Raw genomic sequence first — 26,560 nt, 5'->3', positions numbered from 1 at the left:
ACTAAAGTAGCTAGTGGAGTGGTTCAAATGGTAGAGCACCTCTCTAGTGAGTGTGAAGCCCTGAGTTCAATCCCCAGTACTCCCAAAAGTAAATAACTAGATAGATACAAGCATTTTTAAAGGGAGCTCTGGGGTTGGGTCAATGGTTTTGATTTTGATTTTTGTGTTGAGACTGGGTCTTGCAGTGTGGCTCAGGCTGCCCTCAAACTTGTGATCCTCTTGCCTAAGCCTCCCAAGTGTTGGGATTACAGGTGTGTACCACCATGCCTGCCTGAGTTATTTTTTTCCTAACTACAAAAAATATATTACATGCTTAATGAAGCAAACAAAAAACACCTGGAAAAGCCACACAAAAGCACCTAGAGATACATACGTTGCCAACATCTTTCTATCAATCCTTCCAGTCTTTTTCCTGGGCACTGAATATTCCTGGCCGTCTGGAAGAATCACATCCCTTATTACTGACTCCTTAAAAATGTCAGCACTACTCTTACCTTGCAGATAACACTCGACCAAGGGTTGAAACTGAGCAGTGCTTACATGCCCCACCTCCTGGTCAAGTGAGTCACAGCTCCTTTCTGAGATCAGCACAAAACCAGTAGAGTCTGTATATCTCATCTGCCCTACAGTGGCAGAGAAATGTATGCCGTTTTTTTTTTTTCTCCAAGATGGGGTCTTGCTGCGTTGCCCAGGTAGGTCACAAATTCCTGCGTTCAGCGGTACTCCTGCCTTCGCCTCCTGAGTGGCAGGGGCCATAGGCATGCCACTGCACCCAGCTTATGGCAGTATCTTAGTTCACTTGCATTTATCTTTTTTTTTTTTTCCCCAGTACTGGGGGTTGAACTCTAGGCCTCGAGCTTGCTGAACATGTGCTGTACCACTTGGGCCACTCCATCAGCTCTGAATCTGAATATCTTAAACGCTATTTTATCAGTTCACAAGTCATAAACCTGTATCTTCATAAAGTGAATGTCTATATTTTGTCGTGTCTCAAAAGTCAACTGATGCATTACACATCTCAGCCTCTGTGTGTGTATGCTGAGCTTGTGCGAACCTCTTCCCCTGCAAAGTTCCTGTAGGGAAGGAGTTCCTATTAGTGACTTGGCCCGTGGGAACTCAGTCCCCCCACAAACCCAGGGTTCTGTTACCAGTGTGTTGCATACACCAGCAATGAGGGGCAGAATCCCGAGTGGAATCCAGCTGGCCTTCAAAGCCCATGTGTCCTTCCGCCCTGGCAGATCATGGGTTTGTCACCTGTGCCTATAATTTGAGTTGTGGTCCTTAGGGGTCTGATACCAGTGACCAGGTCACTGCTGTATGGTCAGCTCTGTTTTAGTCTGTTGCTCTTAGCAGAGGAAGAAATGGACTTGGGAATATTTGCTTGAAAAGATCACGCTGACTATTTTCCTTTTTCACGTATGTCACTGTCATTTCCCCCCAGGGACATGAAGAATATTGACAAAATAGCAGCAGATAAGAAAAAGGCCAGCCAGATGTTCATCCCACCCTCATTCCTTCTGGAGGAACAACATGAAAGGAAATCTAGAGGGAGCCATCAGAGAGAAAGGGCGTTTCTTTTAAGGTTTGTTCAAACAAAAACCATGGAGAAAGTTCTAGTGTGAAGAGTGTAAGAATTCTTGTGGGGTGGGAAAACCACATGGTGTGTACGCATTGCTCAATAGACCCCCGTTTTATTTGTATGAACGTCATGGTGGTAGCAGAGTCTTCCATTGAATTTGAACTTCTGTGCCACACATTGGGCTCTGTACTCTATGAAATTTATGAATCAGAGCTGTTTGGTGGCAAGTCCTGGGAAGTCAGCCCAAAACTTAGCGGCTTCAGTCACTGTGAGTGGCTGGGGCACATTCCGCCTCTTACCCTCCCTCTCTCCTCTCCTTCCCCTTTGTGTGTCCCTTTTCTTCTTCAAGCTGCCTAACCTAAAAAGAAGAGAGAGACCTCTCTCTTAGCCTCCAGCAGCCAAGCTTCATAGTCCGGCAGCTCTGCTTGGGTCGCTGCCCTGCCCATCTGTCTGGACCACATGTCGTGGAGGAAGCAGTGCTGATTAGCCATGTTTCTGTGGCCAGAGTGTGCAGGGCAGTCAATGACATGGGGCAGAGTGGGTGAGAGGCCATCAACTCTTTCTTCACCTGACCCTTACACCCAACTCATGCATCCCCTTCTCCAGGAAGGCTTCCCTGACTGCCATCCTCAGAGAGTCCACTGTGTGCCCTGCTGTCTCATCACACACCATAGAAACATATTCTTAATTGACTTGTCCATCAAGAGATTGTGGACTTATCCTTGAGGTTAGGAACCTCACCCTGGATGATCTGGTTTCCCCAGGGCCTAATCCAGTGCCTGGCACCCAAGCTGCTCAGTCATGCATGGAAGACAAATGAGAGGGTGTGGCACTGTGCTCAGGCTTTGTCTGTCACTTTGCCAGCATGGCTGACCTGTAACTAAGTTGTAGATGATCTCTCCTAACACTTGTCAAGACTCCAGTGACATCTTTGAAGAAATGATGCTGAAGTTTTGAACTGCCTTTTTTTTTTTTTTGCTGTTTTTATTTATTTATTTATTTATTTATTTATTTATTTGGTGGTACTGGGGTTTGAACTTAGGCCTTCCCACTTGCTAGGCAGGCACGCTATCACTGAGCCACTCTGCCAGCCCTTGGACTAGTTTAACTGCTGTCTGTTTTGTTTCCCCCACAGGAAGGGAAAGAAGAAGGAGGAGGAGAAGTGGAAGTTTCCTCAGTCTCTCCACATGTTTCCAAGCCCTGGGGAGCTCTATTCTCTGGGCCCAGGAAGCCCCTCTGGAGTCTGTGATAGTTCTGCCAGCAGGTGAGGAGAGTGACAGAAGAGCGAAACTGTGGCCCGAGATGGAGAACCAGAAAGCCCACCTCCCCCACACTGTGGGAAAAGCCCCATTAGGGTTAGCCAGGGCCAGAGAGAGCAGAACAGGAGGTTGGGCTCTGGTCCCTGTATTCATTCATGCATTTACTTCCACCTGTGATTTTATTAAAATATTTCACATAACAGTATCATGTTCTCACATACTGTTCATGGCTCCATTTGCCAGTGGCTTACCTGGGCAGAACATTAGCTAAGCATGGGAATGTGACCTCAAATGAAGGTTGAACCTTGATGAGAGCCAAGCGTGGTGGTGCATGCCTGTAATCTGAGCACGTAGGAGGCTGAAGCAGGGGCATTGTGAGCTATAGGCCAGCCTGGGATACATAGCAAACCCTGTCTCTAAAAACAAAGCAAACAAAAATGGGTCGTGAAGTAAGGTTTATCCGTGGTGTTTGGTTCCCACACAGGAAAAGGTGAAGCAGGAAAGGAGCTTTGACTACAAAGAATCTTAAAGTTCTGACTCCCCGCCTGCCCCTTACTCACCCTGTGGCTTTGAGTTTTCTGGGCCTGTTTCCTTGGCAGAAAGTAGCGTAGATGGTCGTTATGAATGAAGGGGACAGGCCAGATAGAATCTGGCAGAGAACAGTCAGTGGCAACCAAGCATTGTATTATGGGGTTTTCTTGTAGTTTTTGTTTGCTTGTTTTTTGCGGTGCTGAAGCTTGAACTCAGGGCCTACACCTTGTGCTACTCCATCAGCCCTTTTTTTGTGGTGGATTTTTTGAGATAGAGTCTCATGCACTATTTGCCTGGGCTGGCTTCAAACTTTGATCCTCCTGATCTCTGCCTCCTGAGTGGCAAGGATTACAAGCGTGAGCCACCAGTGCCCAGCACTGCCCTGTAGTTTTTACGAAGCCTGTTACACCCCTTGCTCCAAGAAGCCTTGGAACCTGCCCTATTGAGAGCATCATCTAGCCCAGCTCAGAGGACTCCTGTATTTTCTGGGCCCTGGACCAGATGCCTGCTCACCTCTCAGGGTAGTCCCAGTGTTGCCCACCTGTAGCTGGGCATAGGAATGGCAAAGAACCAGACAGTGCACCAGTTCTGACTGCAGGAGAGAGCCTCCAGGCTCCCAGAACCCTGTGTTCACATTGGCACAGCCTGGGCCCAAATGTGTACCTCAGGACAGAAGTCTCCCCAGACCTTGCAGGAAGGTAGAAAAGAACACATCTGCTCATCCTGGGGACACTGGAATTGAAACTGAGGGGATGTGGCCTTTTCTGGGCACATTCTGTAGCTTGTGCCACTCAGTGCTCAGGACAGGCTGCAGAGGTGGGTTTTGTCCAGGACAGGGATAAGGCAGCTCCTGTCGGAAGCGGGCTGGCCCAGGGAAAACGGATGTATCAACAAATCAAGTGCTCTCACTGCTGGAGCTGCTGTTGGACAGATGAAAGCAGATACGTGGAAGTCATGGTGGGCTTTGCAGAAACCCAGAAAAATGTTGCCGTCTTATATTCTGGCACCCAAATTAAGAACGAATGACTAACACAAAATAGGAACTTTTAGTGTTAAAATCAAGGAACACTGTTAAATTTCAACTATTTTTTCAACATTACAATTTTACTTGTTTGTTCTTGATGCCTTGAATAGCCAGTGGCACACAGCAGTTTCTCACAGCTAAAATTCATGAATGGTTTTTTTGGGGCTGAGGCAGGAGGATCATGAGTTCGAGGCAACCCTGGGCTACTTAGTGAGAGCCTATCTCAAAAATCAGGTTTATTTTGTTCAGATTATCTTTTTGGTGGTACTGGGGTTTAATTCGGGGCCTCACACTTGCTAGGCAGGCACTCTACCACTTGAGCCACTCCTCCAGTCCTGTTTTGTGTTGTGTATTTTTGAGACAGGGTCTCACAAACTATTTTGTCCCATTTGGCCTTGAACCTTGATCCTCCTGATCTCTGCCTCTTGAGCACAGGTGTGAGCCACCAGTGCCCAACTTGTTCAGTTTGTTTTGTCCTTACTCTGCTGTTTACACATGACACCTGTATTATTTAATTCTCACAGCTGTCTTGTGAAACATGTGATGTTGTTTTCCTCATTTAACAACTGAGGCTTAGAGATGACTAGAGACCATGGCCCAGGCTCTCATGTTTCATGGGTGGCAGAGCCAGAATTTGAAACCAGAGGTTAGACTCCAGGGCCTGAACTACTGCTTTAACTATTCTTCTTTTTTTAAATTAATGAATTTTATTTTACAGTACTAGGGATTGAACTCATGGCCTCATGCTTGCTAAGCAGGTGCTCCACTGCCCCAGCTCTGATGAGGAGAGTTCTAGCGGACTCATTTTCTTTTATGTAGGGAAACACCCCCTCCACTGCATCAGCAGCCAGCTTTAGGCCCTGTTGGTTTAGGCCATGCAGTCCCCTAGACTGAGGGGAACTTTACAATATTATTCTTCTTGATATCCACTGTAGAGTGTTAGAGGAAATTGACCAACTCTGTCCATTAAACAAGTATTCATCGCTCCTTCCTCTTCCTTGAACATGCTTTGGCCACTTTGTCATCTGGCTAACTCCTTCCTTGCCCCTAAACTCTAATTCAGGCATCAACTCCTCCAGGAAGTGTTCCCAGACTGCCCAAAGACTACCTATTTTGTATTCTCCTTTCCCACTGAACATATTCCGTTGTAGTCAAGGAGTTGTCTTGTTTCTCTCTGTGTTGTAAGTATCCCAAGTTCAAGGGCCTTGTCTCATTGGGCAGTGAATCTCCCATGCCTGCTTCTGTGACTGGAACATAGTAGGAATTCAGCAAATTCTTGATGAAGGAATTACTGGTCGGTAATATGTGCTTAGTGTTCTACTTCTGTTAATTGCTTATAGAAAAAAAGACATTATGTATTAGAACTTTCCCTCTCTCCACTTAGGAAATTAGGATAAAGTCCTCTTAAAAGATCACATTGATTTTTTAAATTTTTGGTTTTATTTTAATTAAAGTAAGATGTATTCATCCTTTAAAAGTTGAAGAGAGAAAGCTGGGCATGGTGGCTCATGCCTTATAATCACAGCTGCTTGGGAGGCAAAGATCAGGAGACTGAAGTTTGAGGCCAACCTGGCAAAAAGTTCACAAGACCCCAGCTGAACCAGTGGCTGGGTGCTGTGGTGCATGCCTATCATCCCCAGCTTCCCAGGGAAACACAAATAGAAGGGTCCCATCCAGCCTGACAGGGCATAAAGAAGAGCCTATCGAAAAAATAGGCTGGCGATGTGGCTCAAGTGATAGAGGGCCTGCTTAGCAAGCAGTGGGTCCTGAGTTCAAACCCTGGTACAATTAAAAAAAAAAGGTTGAAGAAAGAGGCAGCTCTAGAGTCAGACGCCCCAGCTCAACCACAACCTGCTAGCTGTGGGAACTTGTGCAGTTCCAAACTTCTCTGTATCTCAGTTTCTTTATTGGAAAATGTGGGGGTAATAATACACAGGGCATAAGATTGCTAGGATTAATTGAACACTTCTTCTTCTGACAAGGTCTCTTGCTATGGAGTCCAGGCTGGCTTCAAATTCGTGACCCTCTTGCCTGAGCCCCTTGAGTGCTGGGATTCCAGGCATGTACCACCACACCCACCTCTAGAACTGCTTCTGAAATTAACTAATTACTAGTTATACAAAGCTTGCTTTCCCTGGATCCCTTTTCCCATTCCCAGCAACAACACTTTATCCTCATTCTCTGCATACCGAAACACCATGCTGCTCTGGCTGCTTGAGTTTTTCAGAAGCCCACTTGGCTCATCCTGTAATTTTGGTCAGATCCTTAATCAACATTCTGGGCCCATCAGCACGATCATCCGCTGAGTTGTGGGGTGTACTTTGACTATTTTTTTTCCTTGTAAAACTTTTGCTGTCCTTGGAACTAAGCCTATCTATCTGAATTGTCTGTTCTCTTGTTTGGTTTGGTTTTGTTTTGTTTTCTTATTACTTTATCACAGTTTGCCTCCAAATTCTCGATTGGTTGTGTAAATCTGTACCCAGTTCATTCAGACCCGGCCTCTGGTCTGTTTCACTCAGGCTGGCTGAGTCTAGGCTATTGACACAATCTTGATCATGATCATCCTGGGTTTTTAATCTGTTTCTGTTTGTGTCTTCACATCCTCCACAGAGAGGTGGAGAGCACCAAGAGCCCAAAGCCACGCAGAAGAGGAAGGTGCTCATCCTCGGCTCCAATTCTCCCACTGAATGAGTCTCAACCAAAAACGGAGCAAGCTTTGTAGAAGTCTGCACATGTGGCCGGGTGTCATCTCAGTCAGGAGCACCAGGGACATGTGCACTCATTCCCAGAACATGGACATAAAATATTAAAGTTCCCTCCTACCCTGAACCAGAGGCAGCAGTATTTATTTACTCATTTACTCACTCGTTCGTTCATTTAGTGGTACTGGGGACTGAATTCAGGGGCTTAAACTTTCTAGGCAGATCTCTCCTACTGAGCCACGCCTCCAACCTTTTGCCCTTTAGTTTGTTTTTGAGTGGGATCTTGAGCTACCTTTGCCCTACTCCAGCAGGCTTCGAATTTTGATTCTTCTACCTCCACCTCTCGAGTAGCTAGGACTCCAAGCATGTGCACCATACTCAGTCACAGCAGGATTTAAATGGAAGTTAATTGACCTCATTCATTTGGGCATTTACTAATTAATTCTTTCATTCACTTTATTAACGACAACAACTCTGTGTAATATATTATGTTACACAATAATAGTAACCATAGGAGACACCATTCATGAAGTATTACTATGTGTGGGGTACTCTGCTAAGAACTTAGAGATATTACCTCATTTCCCCCTGCTGGTGGGCACAGTCACCTCCATTTCTGCAGGAGGAACTGGGGTGGGAAAGGCTGAGGAAGCATTCGCCAGTGGTCCTTTCTGTGCCTTCTACTCAGCCTTGTGGACTCTAAATAAAGACACTGTGTCTAATCTTAAGGAGCTCACGACCTGGGGGAGGGAGAGAAAGCATGAACCAATAAACACAGTTATGCTATGATCAAGTTTTGTGTGCAATCCAAGACAAACCAAGGCAGGTGAAGCCAGACTGCTGGGAGTCCTTCAGGACAGACTTCTTTGAGGGCATAGTGCAGGGAGGGGCTGCTGGGCCAGCTGGGCTGAGTGAGGGGCTTGGGCTCCATCAGTTGGGCCTCAGGGAACAAGGGAGTAGCCTAGTCTCTGTTAGCACAGGCCCCCTGCCCAAGAGCAGGACAAGGTACACATGCTGCCTGTCCAAACCAAGAAGCAAGTAAGTGGATTCTTGGGACAGAATGAGGGCATCTCCCTCATATGGGCCACCACTTGAACTCCAAGTATCCCCAAGGCAGATGAAGAGTAATAGGGAAGCTTAGCATGAGAAATCTGGGTTTCTAAACCCCTGCCCTATTGCAGAATGAACGTGTGACTTTGGGCTTCCCAGCTGTGACCTGGTCTTGCTGAGCCAGCTCTCTTCACTGCATAAAGGAAATGCCTATTGAAGAGGACCAAGGCAGCAGTTTAAATGGGATAATTTATGCAAAGTTCGGCACAGTGTCTTTCACTTGGTAATTGCCACAAGCCATCATTATTGCTGTTGTCATTGTGCCACAAAGTGTACTCTGCTGAAACCAAGGCTTGGCGGTGGGAGCACCCACCACATAGGAGGCCACACAGGTGCAGAAAATCAGAGCACCTGGACTTCCCCTTGCCACCATGCCACAGTCAGCCTAGCCTGTCCTCAAACTCAGAATCTTGGAAAGCTGATCCCAAGAGCTAGGATTACAGGTGTAATCCCAGCCATCACGCTTGGCACCAGTCAACTCTTATTGCAGGTCCTCTAAGGAGCCACGTTCTCTCCTATTTCTGGACCTTTAGTCCTGAATTTCCATTATGGCTAAGAACCCGTCCTCCAGCCTGAGGAAAAGAGATGGCAAACTAGAAAAGATGAGATTAAACTCCTGTGTCATGTTTTTGAATTGAGGGTTATGTTTAAAAACAAACAGTTGCCTGAGAAACAGGGGTGATGGCTAGACAGGGCAGGGGAGGGAGGGTGGTTACAGAGCAACCCAGAGAAGCTTTGGAGGGTGATAGATGTGTTGATTGGGGTGAGAGGCTCATGGGTTTGCACACTCTGACACACGCTTTACATACGTGCATGTTCTCATGTCAGTTACACCTCAGTAAAGCTGCTGTTGAAAAAAAGTACTTCCTAAATATGTCCACTGAAATAACCTAGAAATGAAAACTGACCCAGTACCAATGGCCATGACAATGACCTAGACTGTGGTCTTAGTTTTTTTTGTTTTCAGTGCTGGAGATCCAACCCAGGGCCTAGGCAAGTGCTCTACCACTGAGCTCCACCCCCCAATCCTAGGCTATGTGATCTTGAAATACTGTTTGTGCTGAGAGGATCCAGATGAATACACAGGGCCTGCCTAGAGTAGGTTAGCATACCAGGTCAGAATGGGCACTCGAGCTGGTCTGTGAACCTGAGCATCTTAGTTCCACCATGCCTAAATGGAGCACCTCATGGTGTCCTTGTGAGGAGTGGGTGCAGTCCTCCGTGGAAAGCACTCAGAGCAGCGCCTGTCACCTGGCAGGTGCTAGGTGTCTTGGCTTTCATCATCACTAGGTATTCTACAAACGTGCCTCCCCTTGGCCTTTGATTCTGAGAGCTCCTTTCTTCCCCAGTGCCTCACACTGCAGTACAACCACTTCTAGCTCCCTGAATAAGCCTCTAGGTTTCTCTGCCCTTGCCTTCCAACCCTCACAGATCTTCCAGCCCAGGGAAGGGAACTCCTCCTTAGAGCACTGTGGTTCCCAGCATCCTCTCTGGTTCCTCTTATCCACAAGGCAGAGGTTAACTTTCTTTTCTGGCTCCCCTACTGGAGTCTGGCTCCTTGAGGGCAGGCACCTGTCTTTATCTCCATATCCAGCCATGAGCTGGGATGAGCAGTGCTTTAATAATGGTGGTGAAGTAAATGATCACAGACATGTGTTTGTCGTAGCTATGAGCTGAGGCTAGAAGTTTTTCACATTTGGACATGAATCTGCACAAATAAGAAAACCCTAAGCACAATATGAGTCATTTATATTATGTATAAATATATACACAATATAATACACAAAATACTTATATGTAGCTCAGATATGTTTGATAAAGCATATGTGTTTTTATATATAAAAAAATTTGAAGTTTTTTCATCCATTATCTGTGTTGTTATACATATATATTAACACATATTTTCATGGTTATTATAGAAATTTAAACTAAACCAGAAGTTCATTTTTGCCTATATATTTGCATTTCTTTACAACTTTTCCCAAGTAACATGTTCCTTTGAAGGTTATATGCTAGTGAAAAATATTTACTATTTAACTTCTGTGTATAAAATTATCATAATAAAGAAGTAAAAATTTGAGCCAGATGCTGGTGGCTCATGATGATAATCCTAACTACTTGGGAGGCTGAGATAGGAGGATCGCTGTTTGAGACCAGCCCAGGCGATAAGTTCCCAAGACCCCATCTCAACCAATAGCTGGGCACAGTGCTTCATGCCTGTCCTCTCGTCTATGGCAGGATACCTAAAATAGGAGGGTTGCAGTCTAGGCTGGCCTGGGCAAAAAGTGAGACCTTATCTTCAAAATAACCAGAGCAAAAAGAGCTAGAGGTGTGACTGGAGGGGTAGAACAACTGCCTACCAAGCATAAAGCCCTGAACTCAAATGCCAGTACTGCCAAATAATAATAATGATGATGATAATAAATAAAGCTTTATTTAGTTACCATTCTGTCATGTGGCCTGGAACTTCAGAGGGAAGCATGAGGGGACAAACAGTGGTACTGCCACCAGGGGCTGTCGCATCTCTGCTGCTGTGTTCATTGCTGATTCTCTAAGTTGTGTTTCCGCTCTCACATTTCATTTATCTAGAACTTGCATGGAGTCTGAATTTTTCTCAGAATAACACTAAAGTATGTGAGTAGAAATTAGTATTATGTGAGCAAAAGTGGCCCAAATAACCACCTAGCTATGGTGCATTGTGTATGGTTAAATAAAATATTTATGAAATTAAAATGGTGCAATGGATAAAATGTAAAAAATAAGGGTCAATTAAAACTGAAGGGAGCTGGGAGCTGGTGGAGTGGCTCAAGTGGTAGGCACCTGCCTAGCAATTGTGAGGCCCTGAGTTCAAACCTCAGTACCACCAAAATAAATAAATAAATAAATAAATAAATAAATAATGAAGCTAGTATGGGCAAATAGTTCGAGAGACCCTATCTCAAAAACACCCATCACAAAAAAGGGCTGGCGGAGTGGCTCAAGGTGAAGGCCTGGTGTTCAAGCTCCAGTACCAAAAAAAAAAGTGAAAAGTAGAAATTGAATATATACATGAAATCTACATACACATATAAATTGTATCTTTTTTTGGTTTTGTTTTTGTTGATGCTTTGAATAAAGACAAATTGGTTTTGGTTTTTTTGGTTTGTAAAATGTCGCTGATTGTTTTCTTTCTACTTTTCTGACTCCTCCCCCACTCTGTAGGAGCTACATGGTAGAATGAAAATAAAATGATCACTATCTTTCAGAATGTCTCTCCGGCCTGAGGCAATAAACATTCCTGAAGTGTCTATATAAACTAGAAGTGTACGAAAAAATGGCACCAGGAAATGGATGGAACTAGAGTACCAAGAGAGAAAAGTGAGATTGGAGAGAAAGCTTAGAGAAGCGCGTGTGTGCGCGTGTGCTTGTGTGCTCCTGTGTGCGTGTGTGTGCACGCGGAGCTGGGGCCCACGGACATGGAATGCATTGAGCACTGAGCAGCATCTCCAGCTCGAGCATCTTTCTAAAGGGGTGAGATTTGAAAGTGGAAACAAAGCAATAGGACACAGCTCTTTGTTACATCAGGAAGTAGTGACTTCATTGCATGAGAGATGGCCATGCAACAAAGAGGAAATGAGAAAAACGTTTCTGTTTTATGTGCTTGAACCATACTGTCTGAGAAATAACCGTTATCTTCGCAAGACCAGGGGAGTGCTCTAAGACTCTTTTACTGAGTATTTGGGGAATATATTTCACAATGGTGCAAAGATTTCAGACAACAAAGCTGATGAGCCCCAACTTCTCTGGACGAGAGTGAGAATCAGCTAGAGCAGGTTCTTTCTCCTCTACACTGTTCTAGACCCTTCAGATATCATCGGCCATCACTGAGTACCCTCCTGGAGGCTCATGGGGGCTTACTCAGCTCCTGGAATATAACCAAAGCAAGAGCTCAGTAAGCGTTTGCTGAATTATTGCTGGAAACAGAATTTTATCTTAGGTAGAATTACTCAGACCTGCATGGGGCGGAGTATCAAAAGATGACCATTCACACTGCAGAGGGCTAGGGAGGGATGACCCTGACAGCAGGGTAAGGAATCAGGTTAGGAACCAGAATGTCTCCATGAGAGACCCATCTCCATAAAAAAAAAGTTATTTCTTAAAAAGACTTTTCCTTGGCTAGAATATGTGGCTTATGCCGCAGATCACCTGCCTAGCAAGTATGAATCCCTGAGTTCAAACCCCAGTACCACCAAAAAAAAGATTTTTTTTCCTCTTGAATGAGGGGAAAATTGACCTCTGGTGAGCAATGTAAAGTTCTGGAACGTTCAGAAAGTACAGGCTGAACATCTGCAGCCAGCAACTTCATGCTATAACCACGCATGTCCCGTTGGATGGTGGATCCTTTTGTTTGGGGCGATAACTAGAAAATGTAAACCAGTTCCTTGGAGGCAAATGTGAAAGTTCAGAGTTAAAGGCAAAGATGGCAAAGTGATTCATGCAAGCTTGGAATAATCTGTATATTTATATTTAAAGTGACTGTAGCCAGCACAGCAACACACACCTGTAGTTCCATCCACACAGGAGGCTGAAGAAGAAGGACTGCTTGAGTCCAGGAATTCATGACCAGCCTAGGCAACAGAACAAGGCACTGTACAACAGAACAAGGTACTGCAAAAAAAAAAAAAAAGGCACAGTCTAAAAACAGAAAAGTGATTACAGTGGTTAAGAGAATTTGTCACATTTAAACATCTAACATCACTCTTGTGACTCCAAATTAAAATATATAGCTGTCTGACTTTTAATATTTTCAGTAGAAATAAAAAGATAATTTTATAAAATTATGGAATATTTGTGAGGACTTGAGGGTCATTATAATTGTAAGTTAAATTAGTTAGACTGTAATGGAATGGTCTAAGTGCTGTGAAAGACATTGCTGGTCAGGTCAAGCAACAGAAGAAATAAAAATATTCTAAAGTTATTTCTGATGTAATTAATTGTAAGTGCAACCACTTGTTTAAAGGAGTTGGGCCTCTTGAATTTTAATCTGTTAAACATTAATTAAAGTTCTCATTAAAAGTAATTATTAAGGCCAGGCACCAGTGGCTCATGCCTGTAATCCTGGCTGCTCAGGAGGCAGAGATCAGGAGGATTGAGGTTCAAAGCCAGCCCAGGAAAATAGTTCGCAACACTCTATCTCGAAAATACCCATCACAAAAATAGAGCTGGTGGAGTGACTCAAGGTGTAGGCCCTGAGTTCAAGCCCCAGTACTGCAAAAAAAAAAAATTATTAAAATGTATTAGGGCTCAGGATGTAGCTCAGTGGTACAGTGCTTGCCTAGCATGCCTGAGGCCCTCGGTTCAATCCCCAGGACCATAAAAATTAATTTAAAAAATAAAATGTAGGCTGGCAGAGTGGCTCAAGTGGTAGAATGTCTGCCTAGCAAGCATGAGGCCCTGAGTTCAAACCCCAGTACTGCCAAAAAACAAAAAATGTATTAGATTTATAAGTAAACTATTATTGAAGACTTAAGAGGAACTAAAATTTAAAATGTCATTACCTTAATAAGTTGAACATTAATTTTTAAAAACTTTGTAGCACAGTTTTTTCCTTTATATACTGCAGTGTTTCAATAAAATCTGGCATACCTGTTAGCTCTGAGTGACAGATGGCAAATAAAGGGCTAGAACAAGGCAGGGAGGGACCACGGTCTGCTCCCCCAGTCTCTGTGAAGATGTCTTTGGAAATGAGCTGTATGTCCTTGTTGAAGGCATAGGCAACAGGGAAATGACACCTGACCCAGAGGACTGGTTGGGAGCTGTGGAGTATTAGGAAGCTACTTCCCAGGACATTTTAGGAAGGGTATAAGTAAAACTTCAAGTTTTCAAAACACAGTAGTCGAAGCTAATTGGGAGGCACAAGGCTTGTTAAGTATATATCAAAAACGTACACTGCATCCCGAGAGTCAGATTACAGCACAACACGTCTTAGCACTGGCTCCCCGCACCCCAGTTCCTCACAGGGTGCTAGAACGAGGAACGACTGTTTACCTGTGCATGCAACGGGGATTCTACCAAGGAAAGGAACTCCCAAGGGCTGGCAGAATAACTCAAGTGCTACTGAGGTCCTGAGTTCAAACCCCAGAATCACCAAAAACAAAAACAAACGAACAAAAAACACACCTCCCAAAACATGAGACTTGGGGTAGCCGGTATATCTGGTGTATCTGCCCTCCTCCTCTGGGGGTGGGGGGTTGAAAAAGTTGTGGGGAGAGATAGCAAACATTCTAAAGTAAAAAATCCTTTCCATTAAGGGGATGAAAAGTCCTCGGGTTTTGTGTGTGTGTGTGTGTGTGTGTGTGTGTGTGTGTGTGGTACTGGAGTTTGAACTCAGGTTTTCAGGCTTGCTAGGCAGGCGCTCTACCACTTGAGCCACTCCACCAGCCCTTTTTTGTATTGGGTATTTTTGAGACAGGATAGGGTCTCTGAAACTATTTGCCCCAGGGTGGGCTTTGAACCACAATGCTCCTGATCTATGCCTCCTGAGTACTTAGAATTACAGATGTTAACCACCAGCACCTGGCTGAAATAGTATTTTTTGGGGGAGGTACTGGCATTTGAACTCAGGGCCTCATGTTTGCTAGGCAGGCATTCTATCACTTGAGCCACTCCACCAGTCCTCCCAGGTTTTTACAACCCTGGAACATATCCAAGGTCTTCAAAGGAGATGAGACGGTGTTTTGTTAACTTTAAAATGTGAGCAAATGGCTCTAGGAAAGGTGTGTTTTTACATCTCTCTCCAGAGCAATTCATTATCTCCAATTTCCAAGATAAGACCACGTTATGTAGGAAGGTGAGTGTATTCATGGACACTTACTTATCATTGAACAGGGGACAGGCAGACCAGAAGCACTTTTACTGCCTTTGCCTATGAGCTTATCTCTAGCCCTCCCTGGGTCTGGTATCCTGTCATTGAATCCCTAGCACCCTACACCTACAATAGTGCCTGACAAATAGCAAGGAATCAACACTTATATTTCTGAATGGATTAACTATGTCTAAGGGGATACAGAGCCAGTGAAATTCTTTGTGGTGCAACCTTCTTTCTTTAGTCCTCTAGCCAAGTATTTCTCAAATTTTAGCTCTTGACACCCCAAGAACACAGATCCACAGGCTACAGTGTGAGAAAATCCAACAACTCACTGGATCGAGTCACAAATAAACTCCTGTGCCTTTATTTGGTTATAAGGTGATTGTCCACAGAGGGGCAGTAAAGTGTAATGGTTTACAATTCAAGTCCCACAGCCTGTTTTATCTCGTAAAACATAAAAATGACAAAATATCAATATTTTATGGGGGAATTGTTAATTCCCTGAAAGAGTTTTAAAAATTGGGCAAGTTGCCGGGCACCGGTGGCTCACACCTGTAATCCTAGCTACACAGGAGGCAGAGATCAGGAGGATTGCAGTTTGAAGCCAGCAAATAGTTAATGAGATCCCATCTGGAAAAATCTTATCACAAAAAATTGGGCTGATGGAGTGGCTTAAGGTGAAGGCCCTGAGTTCAAGCCTCAGTACTGACAAAGAAAAAAATTGGGCAAGTTATATTATCTAGCTACTAACTGACATGAAAACTATGCCTTGTAATGCTCTGTATCTTGGGTGGGAAAGTAGCGTTTTTGCCATGCTGGAGTTTTAAAATTATAGTCTTATTTATTAATCTTTTATGGCTTCCAAGTTTTGAGCTACACTTAAAAAGATTTTTTTCTTATTGTGAAATAATATTAAATGTCTCCATGTTTTCTTCTAGTGCTTTTGTTATTATACTGTTCAGATTTAGTTTTTGATTCATCTGGAATTTATTTTGGTATAAGGTGTGAAGTATGGTTCCAATTTAATTTTTCTTCCAGATGGCTACCTAGTCATCCCAGAACAATTCACTGAATTCATCATTCTCCCACCAATCTGAAATGCCACCCCCATCACATTCAGAGGTGTTCTTGTTGTTTTTTTTTTTTGTAGGATATAAAAGACTAATATCTTTTTTCCTCTGATTTGACTGGAAAGGTCTTCATGTGCACCTTCAAGTCCCCCAGGGCTTATTGTTGCTTTAAGACATTTAAAAAGTTGTATATCATGATCAACATGACATCCCAACAAGATTCTAGCCTGGCTTCCTGAATTTGTCATTACCAAGCTCATTTCAGCTTCTTTGAGTGTACTGCACACAACCTTCAAATATTATGAACATTTCTCTTTCCCAGCTGTCACTACACCAAAGTGCATATGTTACATTTCCCTAAATCGTCTTGCTGTGCTCTTTGCAGTTCTGTACACTTGTTGATGTCTTCATGAAACAAGTTGCTCAAAAGTTACTATAATTATTTTAGGTGAAGACTCAGCGAAAGCCTATCATCACAATCCAGTTCCTCCCAAAATGGGCATTAATTTCCATGGAACAGGACGGACAGGCTATGTTTCTGGAAACAACAGATTTTGAAGAGCTATGGCAAGTTATTTGTTGACTAAACAATCCACCTGGGGGGTGGGGGTGGGAGAGTCCTACAAAGTGCCAGCTGCAGTTGTGGGAATTTTTTGCTATTTTATTCCATCAAAATTATTCAGAAGAAAAAGGGTCGCCCTGTACCAGGCCGTGAACTCAAAGAACTGTTTGCACAGATACTCATCCAAGATACATTGCAGCCTCCACCTCAACAGAAGCTCTTTCCAATGTTTCCCTACTGTCCTCAACAGTTTCTATTTAAGGGGCAGAAGGATGAAGCAGCAAGATGGCCCTGCTGGAATGAAGGACTGGCCCCAAATTTCCACTTAAAACGGAGCCAAAATATGTTTGCCTTTGGTGGTCTATTTAAAACTTCACATTAGGATGAAGAAGAAAAGTACTCTCCATCTTGAATGGCCCCTGGGTATTTCAGTCACAGTGGCAAATGGTAAGAGAAAGAAGAGAGGGGAATCAGGAACTCTAAAGAACAGAGCCTGGGATGGAACGCTTGGAGAGAAAAAAATCTTGGGCAGGGGGAAAAGGATCCCCATATTCGACCTCCTACAAGCTCCCAAATTCAGAGCCCCACCTCAGAGTCCTCTCCTTGACTTCACCACTTCCTTGAGCCAAGGGGCGCCCCCCACCCCGCTTTCTTCATGCACCAGCCCCCCCACCACCACCTCAGCACGCTTGCTCCATAATGCCCTCCCTCATTGCTGCATGTCTCCCCCTGGACGCTCCTTTCAGGATCCTAATAGCTCCCCACACCTCGGCGCCCCGCCCCCTCGGCGCCCCGCCCCCTCGGCGCCCCGCCCCCTCGGCGCCCCGCCCCCTCGGCGCCCCGCCCCCTCGGCGCCCCGCCCCCTCGGCGCCCCGCCCCCTCGGCGCCCCGCCCCTTGGTCCGCACTCCGCCCACAGCGGACGCACGCTCCCGCAGTTGTCGTTTGGCGCCAAATCCTTTGGTCCTTGACGCCCGGTTGTCAGCCTGGGCGTTCCTGGTCAGAATTAGAATCCCCCGCTCGAGTGAGAGGGCCGTAAGGCATTCACCTTGAACGAGCGGGGAGACTGTGGGCGAGAGTGGGGGGTGAGTGGCGAAGAGAAAGCTCGAGAAGAATCTGAGGGGCAGCCCCAGGGGTGGAGAAGGCGCGCCGGCATTCCCCCTCCTCCTTGGGCGGGCGTGGCGGGACCGTGCCTGGTGACCCGGGCGTCGCCCTCCCGGGAGGGACGGAGCCTCCGCGATCCGGGAACGCTCGGGGCGGGGCCCTCGGCCTCCCCGGAGGAGATGGGCTCAGGAAAATGGCGTTGCCCGGGACGGGAGGGGACACGGGGAGGAGGACGGGATAATCCCGGCGGGCTCCCTGTGCGGGCGCCATGCCTGGAGGACGGCGTTCCAGAAGGTTCCGTCCGCCTCGCCGCCTGCTCCGCCGCCCTGGCGGTTTGTCGCCCGACCGCGGCATCTCACGAAATGGAAGAGACCGAGAAAATGATTACTGCATTCTTCTCTTGGGAGGGGGCAGGAAACCGCGGCTCCGAAGTCAGGCTCTGCCCCTGGAGCCACCTCTCCAGCCAGAGCGGTTTATTTGGACCAGATTTTATTTTAATGGACGCAGTCGTGGTTTGTAGCTTCCTGATGTTTAAAATTCCAGAGTTAGAGACTGTTTAGCTTCCTGTCCGTTGTTGGGCGTCCACCACATTTTTTACATATAAAATCAGGAAGCTAGTAAATAGGGTGAAGTGAATATAAGGGGTGTTTTATGAAATAAAGAGTCGTGGCACCGGACCTCCCACTCGCAGTCAGCACGCAGGAAGGCATCCATTAGATCCAAGAGAACGGCTCAGTCTTTAATGAAGTGGCTGTGTTTGAAGTCCCAGGAAGGATACAAGGAAGAATGACACAAGGCCAAGGTTCTTGGAGAGTTCTTAAACATAAACCTGAAAGGTTAATAGCAATAAGCAATTCCAATTAACATTCCAAGAAACAGTCATTTCATAGTCGTGATTAGCTGTGCACTACCAAATCAGAGGATGATTTAAAAAAGAAAAAGGGATCAGGGTCCAGGAAAGAAGAAACTAAAGTTTCCCTGCCTCCCCAGCACACATAAAGCCCAACAGAAAGAAGATGGACCAGCCTAGTCCTTCCATAGTGTTCTGCTGTCCTTCCTGATCTATGGCGACCTTGAGAAGGAATCAGAAGAGGTCTCTAGGCAAAGGGTTCTTTTTTCTCTATGAACGATGACTGTGTGTGTGTGTGTGTGTGTGTGTCTGTGTCTGTGTGTGTGTGTGTGTGTGTGTGTCTGTGTGTGTGTGGTACTGGGGCCCAAACTCAGGGCCTACACCTTGACCCACACCCCCAGCCCTTTTCTGTGATGGGATTTTTTTTTTTGAGATGGGTCTCTCCAACTATTTGCCTGGGCTAGCTTTGAACGATGATCCTCCTGATCTCTGCTTCCTGAGTAGCTAGGATTACAGGCATGAGCCACCCATTCCTGGCCTATGACTACTTCTGAAATAATATTTCTTATTTTCCCAGAATTGAATATTTTCTGCTGCTTCCCTTTCAACATGAAGGATGATCAAGTTGTGCTGGAAGAACCAGGAACCCAATATGAAGAGGTATGACTAGAATGTTGAAAAATTTGTAGACAATTCAGTTATTCCACAAAAATAAAGTTTCTTGGGTGGAAGTGTTGCAGGAACAGTACAGAAAGTATGACTGACCATCGAGAATAAGACTCAAACCCAGGTGGTTGGAGGAAAGGAAGGTTTATTACGCTATCAGGCCAAGCACCTGGATATCTCCAAAATGACGAAGGCCCCGAACTCAGGACAGTTGAGGTTTTTATACTGAGAAAAGCTGCAGCAAGCAAGCAGGGAGTACAGAAGCAGACTTGGCAGTTAGCTGTTCAAGGTTACAATATATCATGTCAGCACAGCTGTGGATAAAGGCCATGGCGGTTTCTAAGAGATAACTGGATGCAGGGTCCCCAGCTAGGGGAAGGGCTTTAACTCATCTTTGATCCTTTACCCAGCTTTGATCTTTCTCTGGGTTTTCTTATCAGAAGGTGTGGCCAAAGCCATAGAGCACCTGCCTAGCAGGGATGAAACTCTGAGTTCATTACTGCTAAAAAATAAATAAAATTAAAAAATCAAGTGACTTGTCTGTAGCTATTGTTAGAAACTGAAAGTAGAAGATATATGTTACAAATATGTAACAACTTGTTTAGCAAAGGGTGCTAACATTGGCTACTTAATAACTGATTACATCCTCAGCCCTGTAAGAAAGTATTTTAATAACTAATGTGGCATGGTGGCTCATGCCTATAATCCTAGCTATTTGGGAGGCAGAGATGGAGAGGATTGCAGTACAAAGCCAACCTGTGCAAAAAGTTCACAAGACCCCTTCTCAACAATGTCTGGCTGTGGTGGCACACGTTTATCATCCCAGTGACTTGGGGAAGAACAAATAGGAGGATGGTGATCCAGGCCAGCCTGGGTGTAAAGTGAAGACCGTATCTCAAAAATAATCAGTGCAAGAGGGGCTGGCAGAGTGGTTCAAGTGGTAGTGTGCCTGCTTAGCAAGCATGAGACCCTCAGTTAACCCCTGGTCAACCCCCAGTAGTGCCAAAAAAACCAAAAAAAGTATGGCATGGCCAAGCATGCCATTACTGAATAGCATGCTTATACTGAATAGCAGCCTGATCTTTAGAAGAAAGACATCAAGATTGGGGGAGGAAGCTCTATGTTGGTGACTTAGCCTGTAATCCTAGCTACTTGGGAGGCTGAGATTAGGAGGATCTCTGTTAAAGGCCAACCTGGGCAAATAGTTCTTGAGACCTCCATCTCCAAAATAACCGGAGCAAAATGGTCTGGATGGGCTGGAAGTGTGGCTTAAGCAGTAGAGTGCCTGCTTTGCAAGTGTGAAGCCCCAGGTTTAAACCCCAGTCCCAGCAAAAAAAATGGAGAGATAACATTTAAAATAGGTCAAATGTTGTTCCACTGCTTTGGGTAAAGGTTTTAAAAATTAGGGAAGCCATGGCAAAGGTAATTGAACACCTACACTTTCAACATTGGTGCTTCTTACTAAATAAGTAACGTGTCTGAAGAAGCATTAGTGATCCCAGCTAAGTCTTCCTACACAAGTAGAATTTGAGGCATTTTGGAGTGGCTTATAGTATTAAATTAACTCTTTTAAAATGTGAAACATTTGGATATGAAGAATCAAAACTCCACTTTTTCTGTTCTTTCTCATTTAGGAATCTTTGTTTCAAGACATTGACCTATTACAGAAACATGGAATTGTAAGTAGCTTTTCAATTTAAATTATCCAATTCAGTTTCCCGGCATCAGTCTTACTAACATTTAGGACTGGGTAATTCTTTGTTGTGGGCGTCAGGGTCCTGTACATTGTATGGTGTTAGCAACATCCTTGGTGTTCCAGAGCAACCTGCTCTCAGTGTGTAGGATGCAGTCCCGAGGTGCCATGAGACCAAAGAAAAGAGGCAGAGAGACCCAAGGTTGCTCAGAGTATAATCTGGGGGATTTAATGACAGAAACGCCCTGGGCAGCAGCAGTACCAAGTGGATCACCACAATTTGGGGTCAGAAGGATGGGCATATATATATTGGTTAGGACAAAAGTGCCTTCATCTAAGGCAGTGTACCTGATTTATTTTAACCTAATATGAAAGAGTTAGGCACATTCTAGGGTTCAGTCATAAAGCTCCATCCACACACCACTCTAATGGTTTGGTCTTTATAGAATACTGGGAAACTATGCATAAAAAACAACTAGTATTACTCTTGGGCAATCATGACAGTTACAAGTCAAGATGGCTGCAGTCATGTCAAGCTGCATCTACACACCTGAATCTATACTCACTTGTTACATGCCAGTAGCACCCTTCTAGCTGTGACAAAAATGTCTACAGACACTGTCAAATGCTCCCAAGGGTTGAAATAGCCCCTGACTGAGAACCACTGATTCAATTAGAGGTGTTCAGAGATCCCTCTGAACCCAATCCCCATCTTTTTATTTGGACAATCTAACATTAGGTAGATAATGTCTTCATTAAAAGAAAATTTAGTTCTATTTGTCAGGTAAGTAGAGTAAATGATACTGGCAGAAATGGGGATTTTGAATAACAAACTAGATAGATTTCAGTAGCAGTCATTGAAGTGAAACTCAGCTGCTCTTGTATTTTGGAATCTTCATAGTTAATTTGTCCTCATTGGTTTTAGAAAACAGAAACAAGAGAAAATCCTGGTCTTTTGATGATGTAGTTATTTGTATTCTCCAGAGGCAGAAGGAAAAAAAAGTTGAAAAAATTTATAGGAACATATTGGTAATGAAGTTCTGTAGAAGGAAGGAGCTGAACTGAGGGGTAAATGTGTGATCAACTTGTTAGCTTTTCCATTAACAGTCTTTTCTTTTGAATTCCTTGTTTTATTGCCATGGTCTCACTAACATTCTTGGGAAATCAGGGCACAGCTAGAACATTTAGAAACCTGCTGGGTATGTTCTACTCAGATATTTCCAGAACATTTGGCTACGTGGTGGGTGGGTTCCACCTGGCTGCTTGTATAAAATTGGCATCAAGATGGAAGGAGATGGACACAAAAGCACATGACAGTATGGGAGCATTTCAGTCTGGCATTTTATCAATCTGTTGCACTCATTCTTTTATTCACAGAACGTGGCTGACATTAAGAAACTGAAGTCAGTAGGAATTTGTACCATCAAAGGGATACAAATGACAACAAGGAGAGCCCTCTGCAATGTCAAAGGACTCTCAGAAGCCAAAGTAGATAAGATTAAAGAGGCAGCCAACAAGCTGATTGTAAGCAAAATTCATTCTTTGCTGTTTTAGCTTAGAAGGGACTAATACCCTTTCTTGTTACAAACATTAGAAACTATTATAGGAACTGAGTTCCTGTATATTGAATATATTATACCCCCCATTTTAACATTTTATCACTTCAATTCCAAAGCAACCACAATTTATAAAAGGTTGAGGGGTTTATGAAAGATAAGGGTTAAGATGCCTGGAAAACTAATGAGGGTAATTATCTTTGCCCAAACTCCTTTGTCTCTCTTTATACTGCTTCTGGTTTTCTGTTCTGCTGCCTCTCCATCTCTTACTTATTTATCTATTGTCTGCCTCTTCAGTATTGTTTGTCTTCTCAACTATGCTTATGGCTGTTGTGAAACATCTGGTATTAAAGAAGTTGCTCCTTCCTGGTATAGGTCAATTGATAAGAGAGCACTGGGTTAGAAAAACGCTAGCAGTGGGTGGGTTTACATGTCTGCAGTTGATATAGATATGACCATGAATTCGCTCACTGAGGCAGCTGAACTAAATAACCCATACCATCTAGCTTGAGCACAGACTGTGAGCGGTCCATGCAGCTGGTAGGCTGCCAGACAAAGGCATGTATGCCTTTGACACAAGGTTTTTGGGGTTTTTTTGGTGGTACTTGGGCTTGAACTCAGGGCTTCATGCTTGTCAGACAGGTGCTCTAGAACTTGAGCCACACCTCTAGCCTGACCGAAGCTTTTGTATAAAGTTTTTAGGGACCATTAGAGGTACCAGTTCTGGGAAAGTGAAGACAAGTAGTTGCCAGGTCTCCTGCTCTGCAGAATATCAGACCTTTGCATTTTTTTTTATTTCTGAGTTCATTCCTAGTGAGTCTGGAAGTTTACTTCAACAGCCCTTTGGTTTCCTTCTTCAGAGGCAGTCAAAGCAGGAGAGTGATACAAGTGAGATTGTGGTTCTAATCTTGGAGAGGACCTAGATGAGCTTCTGTAAACCCAGCCCAGTTTCTCTAGCTTCTTGATCCACTCAGGCACTGCATCCACAGGTCAATTCCACAACTGCCAGAGTGTCTAAGGAAGCCTTAAAGCAGTAACAAGTCTTTGGGAAACTGCTGCTTGTAGCTTATAGACATTAGTCCTTTTTTTCCTTTGGAAACTAAATCTCACTATCAAAGAGAAGACCCCTGCCCCGTTTTCTCAAACATCCTTTTCTGTACCCAAAGTCTTATCCTTTCTTAGCTGGGCCTAGGCTTGCTCCTTCCTTCCAAGTTCTCCAAAGTTTGAGACTCACAATTATAATGTTAGACAACAGAGAGTGAAACACATTTGACTACATAAGGGCTTGTTTCCACTAGTTCTACCACTGTATCAGCTGTAGCTCATTAATTCAGCAAATAATAGTATATCTACCATGTGAAAAATGTCATCACATAAAAGTAAAAAATGGAATTTCTGTACTCCACAAAACTTCTAGATCTGGAAAAAATGATGCTGTTGAATGAAATCAGCTAAATCATTCAGTAAAATATGTTCTGCCTTGTGCCATAAAATATATCTCATTTAATCTTCACAGCTACCCTATAAAGAAACACCTCTTATCCCCATTTTACGCTAACTAGGAAGCTGAAGTACAGCAAGATTAAATAGTTTACCCCATATCATACACCTACTAAATACTCTATAGAGATACAGTTCAAACCTTCATATGACAACTCTAAAGTCTGTTTTTAACTATGAAATCTGGTATTGCTTCTAAAGATAAGGCAACGATAGCATATACCAAAAAATGATCTTGATAATCAAGCATGTAGTTTTTGACAGTATTGAAATTCCAACCATCATTTCATGCTCCTTTTTAACCTGTCCTTTTATCTTTCTGTAGGAACCAGGATTCTTAACTGCATTTGAATACAGTGAGAAGAGGAAGATGGTTTTCCATATCACCACTGGGAGCCAGGAATTTGAGTATGTATTTCACATTTTTAATAATCACTAAGCACACTCTTTGGAATGCCATTTTAAGTGCATCTTTAAAATGCTTTTTTAAAGATAAGTTTAACTTTTCTTTCCTTTCTTCATAGATGAAAAAAAATTTGCCTTTTGGGTTTACTTAAAAACCAGTTATTACTTAATATTTTAGAATAATCCTGTATTGATCTTTCTCTTTAGCAGGGGCAGTTTTAATATCCCTTTTTGTTTGTAGTCTTGCGCTACCTGAGATGTATCATCATTTTCCCTGTGGAAATTGACTACAATGTGCTTTTGCCCCTGCTAGAATTAATCTTTGAGCAATTAGGACAAAAGCAGCAGATCTTTAAAGTTTCCTGAAAACTCTGACCTCATAAGATACTGCAAGAAAAAATAATTTCATAGTCAAATCTGTATCCATTTGGACAAGCAGCTAGATCTCACAGGTCCAGAAACCAAACTTCACATCTTTGCTACAAATCTTCTCCTCCTGCAGGTCCCTCATCAGATCCTTTTCCTGATCCTTAAACTTAAAATTTAGCTGTCATCCTCCCCCTCCATCTCCTCTCACCTAACTCTAATCTGTTAACCAAATCCTTCCTGCTCTGCCTTCATACTATGTTTAGTCAGAACAAATTACCCAATTTCTCCAATAAATAAATTACAACTATAGACTCTGGGGCTGGCAGCATGGCTCAAGTGGTAGAGCACCTGCCCAACAAGCACAAGGCCCTGAGTTCAAACCCCAGTACTAAAAAAAAAAAGTACAGTCTAGAAAAAAATAGAGATCAGTAAAAGGAGACTTAAAAGGTATAAACTGATCACAATATGTATATCTTATCTAGGTCCTGATTCAAACACATATAAAAATAAAAGTATGTGTCATGGTGTGTGCCTGTAGTCCCTGCTGCTTAGGAGACTGAGACAGAAGTATCACTATGCCATAAGTTTGAGAATAACAGAGTAACATAGGTAGACCCTACCTCAAAAAAAAAAAAAGATACTGTTGGAAAATTGAACTACCTAGGAAGACAGTTGATATTGAGGAATTACTAATTTTTAGATGTAATAATGGTTATGTGATTTATGTTAAAAAGGAGAGTCCTGGACTAGGCATGTAGCTCAGTGGTAGAAGCAGTTGTGTAATATGGGGCATCAAACCCTGGGTTTGATCCCTAGCACCAGGGAGAGAGAGAGCATCTTTTAGAGATAAATACTGAAATATTTAGGATGAAATGATATGTTGTCTATTACATGCTTAAAATAACATGAGAAGGGAAGGAAGTGGTTGGAGGTTAACATGAAAACGATTGACCCAGTGTTGATAGATGATTATTGTTGAAGCTGAGTGATAGGTACATGATGGTTCTTTATACTGCCTTTGTCTGTTTTTGTTAATGTTTGATATTTTCTGTATTAAAAGATTAATATACAATATATACTTTTTATGTACAGAGTAGGAATATGAATTCAACTCTTTCTTACCACCATTACTAGAACCTTACCACATATTTTACTTAAATACATATATAGAAATATACATCTAAAATATAAATATACGTATATATAAATATATACATGGGTTTGAGCCTCATACATGCTGAGCTACATTTCCAGACCTTTATTTGTATTTCTTTTCTTCTTTTTTTTTTGTAGTACTGGGGATTGAACTCAAGACCTCACTCTTGTTAGCAAGACACTCTACTACTTGAGCCACACACCCCCACCCTTTTTGCTTTATTTATTATTGGGATAGGGTCTCATGTTTTGCCTGGATTATGATCCTCCTAATTATGCTTTCTGCATACCTGGGGATGACAGCCATGTACCACCATACCCAGCTATTGGTCGAGATAGCATTTTGCTAACTCTTTGTCCAGACTAGCCTCCATCCTTCTACCTCCTGAGTATATAGGACTTCAGGCATGAGCCTTTGCACCCAGCCTACTTATATTTGTTTTCTGATCTTCCACTAGAATGTAAGCTCTGTGAGGTAAAGGATTTCAGTTTCTTTTGTTCTTTGCTTTATCCCCCCAAATAAAGTGGTATTCAGCAAATATCTATTGAGTTATAGGATGAATAAACACATAATGAATAA

At 43.6% G+C, this 26,560-nt stretch overlaps 2 protein-coding genes across 9 annotated transcripts in view; both read left to right on the top strand.

Annotated features, from left to right (window-relative positions):
- Positions 1–7,222, top strand: part of Fam227a (family with sequence similarity 227 member A) — a 58,086-nt gene extending 50,864 nt beyond the window's left edge. Inside the window, exons 16-18 of the mRNA XM_074084887.1 lie at positions 1,442–1,582; positions 2,715–2,843; positions 7,004–7,222. Of these exons, the coding sequence (XP_073940988.1) occupies positions 1,442–1,582; positions 2,715–2,843; positions 7,004–7,115 (382 nt within the window). The 3' untranslated portion in view covers positions 7,116–7,222. The remainder of the gene's footprint in view (positions 1–1,441; positions 1,583–2,714; positions 2,844–7,003) is intronic.
- Positions 7,223–17,593: 10,371 nt separating this feature from the next.
- The window catches only part of Dmc1 (DNA meiotic recombinase 1), a 39,024-nt gene continuing 30,057 nt past the window's right edge, over positions 17,594–26,560 (top strand). The window contains exons 1-5 of one of the 8 annotated variants that reach the window (XM_020173335.2): positions 17,594–17,767; positions 19,214–19,296; positions 20,937–20,981; positions 22,373–22,519; positions 24,377–24,459. In XM_020173335.2, coding sequence (XP_020028924.2) covers positions 19,246–19,296; positions 20,937–20,981; positions 22,373–22,519; positions 24,377–24,459 — 326 coding nt within the window. In that variant the 5' untranslated portion in view covers positions 17,594–17,767; positions 19,214–19,245. The other 7 variants (XM_074084500.1, XM_074084495.1, XM_074084496.1 and 4 more) reach the window with 7 other exon arrangements.

This window comes from Castor canadensis, chromosome 8 (assembly GCF_047511655.1).
Source record: "Castor canadensis chromosome 8, mCasCan1.hap1v2, whole genome shotgun sequence".
Classification (NCBI taxonomy): Eukaryota; Metazoa; Chordata; class Mammalia; order Rodentia; family Castoridae; genus Castor; species Castor canadensis.
Note: the sequence above shows the minus strand (reverse complement) of the source record. Positions and strands in the feature narration are given on the sequence as shown.